Source organism: Gavialis gangeticus, unplaced genomic scaffold, assembly GCF_001723915.1.
Source record: "Gavialis gangeticus isolate Ggan-Ray unplaced genomic scaffold, GavGan_comp1, whole genome shotgun sequence".
NCBI classification, from domain to species: domain Eukaryota; kingdom Metazoa; phylum Chordata; order Crocodylia; family Gavialidae; genus Gavialis; species Gavialis gangeticus.
Genome location: NW_017729029.1, coordinates 14,150,856 through 14,157,181, shown reverse-complemented (window position 1 = coordinate 14,157,181; position 6,326 = coordinate 14,150,856). Strand labels below are relative to the sequence as shown.

Sequence of the window (6,326 nt, the reverse complement as noted above, 5' to 3'; positions counted from 1 at the left end):
TGAAGACATGTACCACATTGTTCCATAACATGAGATAAGGGACTCTGCCATGTTGGCCAGGTCACAGTGCCCAGCTGCAGAGCCCTTGGGATTTCTAGTTTTGGGGAACAGACCAAATTAGGAGAAGACTGGAAAGAACCAAACTAGGATATGTACATGCTTGTGAAACAAAGGAATATGCTGACTGGACAGAACGTGGACAGTATGAAGACCACAGGGAGACCAATCAACGATGCCCAAAGATGAAGAGTCATCAGAGGAGAGAGAGAATACAAAAGGAGGGATTTTAGAGCAGCAGAGGGTCTCTGAGAGGTGAACCTGGGGCCACCACTAGGAGCAGGGTGGCCTTCAGCCTCCGACCTCCAGGCTGCTGACATCTGACATTCAAGAGAACTTCAGGGTGAAGTTTGCATCCTGGCCAGACGTACTTTGACTCTGTGAACACTGGGGCTGGTAGATACAGAATTGTTTGCCTTATTTTTATCTGCTATCACTGTGTATCAGCAAAATTCACCTATTATCGAATGGAGAGGTTGTGGTCGGTCTGAGGGTCTGGGTCCATCCAGAACAAGGTATCTGGGTCATAAATCCAGTGCCAACAGGGTCTGGGTGCATTACTAGGGCTTTTACGTGACAGTGTAATAAAAATAAACAGTGATAATTAAAGCCTTTCCAGGTACTTCAAGTGGCCCCGTGTTGCTCAGCAAGATTGCGCCCATCCAGAACCGTACTAGAGAGCGGGTCCAGTGACCCGTGCTCCCAGCGGCTGGTTCTGAACAAGCAAAGGTCTGAACTGACAATGACCCTTATGCTTTCAAATTCTGGCAGATTGTGACCCTTCTGCCCTGTTGGGGTTAGTGTAACATTTATTGAGATTTGATATTGTTGGCTACCACTGCCCACCAGAGCTAATTCCTGGCCCCCTTGCTTCAGTGCGAGATGGGTGCTTGTCATTGTACTCAAAAAGTAAAAGTCAACTGGAGAGACGTGGGGGTATAGTGGCTAATGAGGAGGGAGTGAGGGGTATGGGAGACTCTCCTGTGGCCTCTTCCTTCCTTTTGCTTGTTCAGCTCTGTTCATTGCGAGATCTCTAATTCTTTTTTTCCCCTATATTGGTATTTCCATTAATCATCAGTTCCTTTTCATTTGAAATATGTCCGAATATAATGAACGTTGGAGGAAATCAGCCCCACATTGGCCGTAAATTGAGAGCTGTGCTGTGGGTTGAAAGGAACTGGGCAAAGCCTTTTGGGGTGTAAATTGACTTCGATTTATTTCCAAAATCCTTCTAAAGTGCTTTTATGCGACCACTCATTTCAGTAGGACGATATCTTGCTCTGAGCGCTTTGTGCAGTTTTACAAGATCAGGTTTTTTTGGGTTTTTTTGGAGCATAAAATATACGTTGCCCTCCTCCTCCAAAGTGGTCTGTCCTGCCTGTTGCTGCTTGCCTGCTAGCGGTAGCAGTGCCTGGCTCCTTACCCATTCATCTTAAACCAACTCATGGAGGAGCAGCTGAGTAGGGAGTGAAGAGATTTGTTTAGAGTCCAGCAGCAGCCCTGGACATAGGATCCAGGTGTCCACAATCCCAGTCCCATGCCCTAGCCATTAGCCAGCACTGCCCTCTCCAGTGTTGTTGTGATATGAGGTGCAATTCCCTTATCAGTAATAATCCTCTGCCTCCAGCTTGCATTGGGGAGAATGGAAGGAGGACTTTGCTTTCCATTGTGATTGAGTCCTGGTGATTTTTTTTCCTAGCATGTTCTGCACACACATCGCCTGTTCTGATGGGCATGCATGTCAAGCCTGATCACACATGTATGCCCTGTTCTTTTGTGCCTTGTTTTACCAAGGCAACTTCTGATGCTTTCCAGCGATCAGCTGGAAAGTGCATCTAGGAAAAAAAATCTTAAAAAGGGGGAGGGAGGGAGGGAGAGAAACCTGGGAGGATGGTTAATTATCAGATCAAAGCCAGACATTTATGGAGGGTGCTGTCAGACTGAACTGCTTTCATGCTGCCTTAAAAACCTGCCACGTGCACCTCGTGTGAGACAGCATGTTGGCAATAGGTGGAAAAGTTGCATTCAGCTCTCCTCTTGGCTCCTTGGGACCAGGGATGGACTGTCATCTAGTTTGCACAGGATTTCATTGGCATCTCTGGACAGTTCCTTGAGACCAATCATGAATGTGTAGGAGGTTTCAGGGAGATGAATGGATGGCATCAATGGCTGTTGCACCGGGCTTCAGGTCTCCAAACCTCAAAGTGCATCTTAACTTAACTGGCTACTTAATAGCCAGTTTTACTCACCAAACTTGATAAATCATTGCAGTGGATTTGATATATTTTTTTCTTTTATAAAACTATTTTATGCTGACCTGGGCTGTTGGTTTTGTTTGTATCTCCCTGTCTGCAGCTCACTATTGGAAGGGAGGTTGAGCCAGAGTGAGAATTTATGGATGTGTCTTTATACATATGGCCAAGATGTACTGAAGTTGCTCAGCACTAGACATTCAAAAGCCTGGGAGTTAAAAAGCCTAGTGAGTTTTATCCAGTAGTAAAAGTAGCTCCATTTTTTTTTTTTTGTCCTCCAGTATCTGGACTGGAAGGGTTGTTTCTGAGCGTTTCTTTGCAACCACAAGAGCTAGAAAATTCATGGATTTTTTTTCAGTGAAAACTCAGATCTTTACCTAATCTCGTGCTTCCAGGAGTGAGTCCAGAAGAGAATTGCAAGCCTATGAGTTGGAATAAAGTCCAGGCATTTTCTAAAATCCTGGCATTTTGAGCGTGTAACTTGAGCTAATTTGCTTTGAGAGTGCGAGACCTCAGTCGTTGAGGTGCCCAAACCCAGGCTGGGCACCCAGGGGCCAGGCACCTGAACCAGTCGTTTTCTGCAAATCGTGGATGCTTCTCCACTTGGTCTGCTGCAGCAGGAGGCTGCCTCGTGAGGAGCATTGCTGCTTGCAGTCTGATGGTGTGTTGGCATGTGCAACTGCGCTTGGACTTGGTGCAGACCAGATCTGAGCCTGCTGTTGTGTCTGAGAGAAGGGGGCCTGCCAATTTGCAGGCCCATTCATGGGCATCCCGTGGTCCTCGGTGTAGCACATGTAAGTTAAGTGAGACAGGGCTGGCCCAGCATGATGCTAACCCTTGCCCTCATTGCACTGTTCTCTGTTCTAGCAGGCTTTCTGCAGGGGAGGCTACCGACTGGCATGGATTGGGGTGTAGGTTGGTCTAATAAAAGATATCGGGTTTACCCAAAGAACCGTGTCTGCCATCTGACATGGAGGGCTCTGGAAAGTCATTGTTTGCATTGTATAGCCCATCCTGCGATGTCCATGGCAGATCAGATTGCTTGGATATATGCCTTGTTTCATTGACATGAGTTCCCTACCCCCAGACCCTTGTTTCTTCTGTCTGTCAGGATCATCACTTTGCTCCTTGTTGTGCACTGGCTTCTGTATTCATTGCCTTGCTGTATTTACCTCGGGTCTCCTTCTGCCCTGGCACCCATTGGGAACCCAGCCAGCCCTCTTTACAAATTGAGATGCTGAAAGGCTTTACCTAAAGTAGTTAATGCAGCGTTACCAACTTATGGATCTGCTGTTTTGTAGGGGCACGACATGTCTATGTTACTGATGCCTGCTTCCCACCCCCCTTGTGTGTGTTCTCAGGGTCTGACTTGCAAGTGTGCCTCCCGAAGGGCTCCACGTGTTGCTCGAGAAAGATGGAGGAAAAGTACCAGGCAACAGCTCGCATGAACATGGAGCAGCTTCTCCAGTCTGCCAGTATGGAGCTGAAGTTCCTTGTCATCCAGAACGCTGCCGTCTTCCAAGGTAAGGGGGCAGGGTGGGTCCCCTTTGCAAGGCGATGAGAGAGTTGGATGCGTGGAGCTGGCTGATCACCTTTGGCAAATGGGACCGAGTCCTGCAGGGTCCTGGGCTTTCCCTGGAGTGCGCGACCAGGTGGTTTTCCTGTACTGGAGGCAGGTTGGGGGCATCTGCTTCATATTTGCCTTGCCTAGCAGTGGCAAAATGCCTCCTGAACATGCCTTGAGTGTTGTGGGAGTTTGCATTGATCTACAATAGGTAGACACCTTGCTTCTCGCCTAGGCCAAGCTGGGGCACAACCTGGTGTCTTCCCCACTTCCTCGAACACCGAGGGAGTCTACACTTTCAACCTGAGCCTGGTGGTTCAGTCATCTCTAGCAGGACTGAAACTACAGCTGAGCCAAACCTTGCCTTTTGCTGCATTCTGGGCTTGTATTACGTTGTTTATAACTGAGATCCTGCTGCGCGGGGGGGCACCAGGGGTACTTACTGCTCATTCGACATGCATGCAGTGTGTGTGGAATCGCAGTGTTAGGCCAAGTTGCATCAGAGATATCCATGCTAGCAGTGGTGACTGCCTTCCTTTCTGCCTCAAGTTGGAGCAGTACACCTCTGAGCTAATCCTTGCTAGGTTTTCTTTGTGCGTTTATCCCTTGGAAGCTCAGTAAAATCATGAATAGTCCCCAGTTTGCTTGTAAAACATAAGGACTCCTCAGTGCCTGAGGTCAGCTACTGGCAGGAGAGGAGGACACAGTCCTGCTCGCTTCTCCGGTCCTCGTGATGCCCATGGCCTTGCTTTCGGATGTGGCCGGCAGCGATCTGCGTACAAGTCGTGCGAGCAGGTGGCCTCTATGAACTATGCTTGCTGCTGATATAGTGATGCTGCCAGTTCTTGAATCGGACTGGCTCTGTGGGTGTAGAGCCATCACGACGCTGTTGGGAAAGTGGAATGGGATGCAGTGTGTTGGCCGATGGTGCCTTTTAAACTAGCAGTGAGGAATTGGCCTTTTCAGAATGATATTCCTCTTGGAGGTCGCAAAACGCTGTATCCGCTCCAGTGAAGGTGATGATACCCCTCTGAGGCTCAACACTCCTGACCTGGAGCTTACAGAGGGCCAAGCACCTTTCCATAAAGAGCAAATGGGGAAAAAGAATATTAAAAATCCCTTTTCTTTTAGAAGTGAGCTACATTACTGCCAACATACCTAATTCCAACAGCCCCCTGCCCTAACCCAGTACTGTTCAGCTGTCCAAACCAGCTCTGACTCCAGTATAATACTCCATAAACTTCCCACTAAAAAGCATGTTAAATAAAATTTGCTGATGCCTGGTACAGTCCAAAATGAAAGTCTAGTCTCTGGGGACTGGGGAAAGGTGGAGGGTGGATAGAGACTGTTTTACACTTGCCTACAAGCTCTCTGTTCCTTGCCCATCACTTTGGTATCTTGAATATGGAGCGACCCTCTCCAGAGCTACCTGTATCTTTTTTCCCCACCTCTCTCTCCCTATCTTTATTTGGACGGTGTGTTGTTTTCTCAGCAAACCTGACCTTTGATAAACGCACTTCATCACTAGCAAATCCCAATTTAGTGTAGTCGCTTATGCTTGCAATCACTCTTCAGGGGCTTTACTCGAGCAAAATTTTTTCCTCTCTGGTTAATGTGTGATGAAATGATTTCTTGACCACCGCAGTATTGGGATTTGTTCGTTGTAAATTAATAATGTTTTTGCCTATATTTAAAAAAAAAAGGGGGGGGGGCATGAGCAATCAAGCATGTTTCCATCACACTAATATTTTTGCAGAATAATGTGATTTGTCTTTGTGCCTCGCTAAGGGCTGGGTCCAAAGATCTCTAGAGTCAAGAGGAGTCTTTTCATGGGCTGAGCATCAGGACCTAACAGAAGTGCTGTGTGGAGCTAGGTGTCAGACTAATATCTGTCCTGATCAGCCTCTTGCTTCTCTGAAAATTAGAAAAGCAAATGCACAGCAGCAGGTGATAACTTCTTGAGCTTCTTCCAAGCAGAATTGATTTTTATTTTATTGATGCTAAATAACAAAGTGAAACTAATGGGAGGACGGTGCGGCCAGCGCGGGACTCACGTGAAATGTTGTCAGAAATGGCCTGTGGCTGGTGAATGGGGCTGGCCAAGGAACGGGAATCCTTCTTGTGAAAAATATTGATGGTTTGGAATCTGTTTCTGCTTCACGTTGAAATGAAACAGAGGCTTTTCAACTCTGCTTGCGAGCAAGTGAGATGTGCTTTGGAGCAGGGTTTTTGAACCCGTATCTCCTGCCTCGTAAGTGCATGCAGTGGTGCCAGGCTCATGAGTTACTTTGCGTTAGCTAGGCTGGTGTTAAGCATTGTGGACGAGACAGCCCTTTTTCTCCATAGAGAATTTCATTAAAATTGATGTTTTGTGGGGTGGGAAAATCATTTGGGCTACAAGGAATTGGTATTTTCTTGAAAAAACATGTAATAATAATGATAAGTGCAAGATG

At 47.2% G+C, this 6,326-nt stretch overlaps 1 protein-coding gene across 1 annotated transcript in view; it reads left to right on the top strand.

The window, feature by feature from the left end:
- Window positions 1-3,761: 3,761 nt before the first annotated feature.
- Window positions 3,762-6,326, top strand: part of GPC3 (glypican 3) — a 228,571-nt gene continuing 226,006 nt past the window's right edge. The window contains exon 1 of the mRNA XM_019521290.1: window positions 3,762-3,832. Within this exon, the coding sequence (XP_019376835.1) occupies window positions 3,787-3,832 (46 nt within the window). The 5' untranslated portion in view covers window positions 3,762-3,786. The remainder of the gene's footprint in view (window positions 3,833-6,326) is intronic.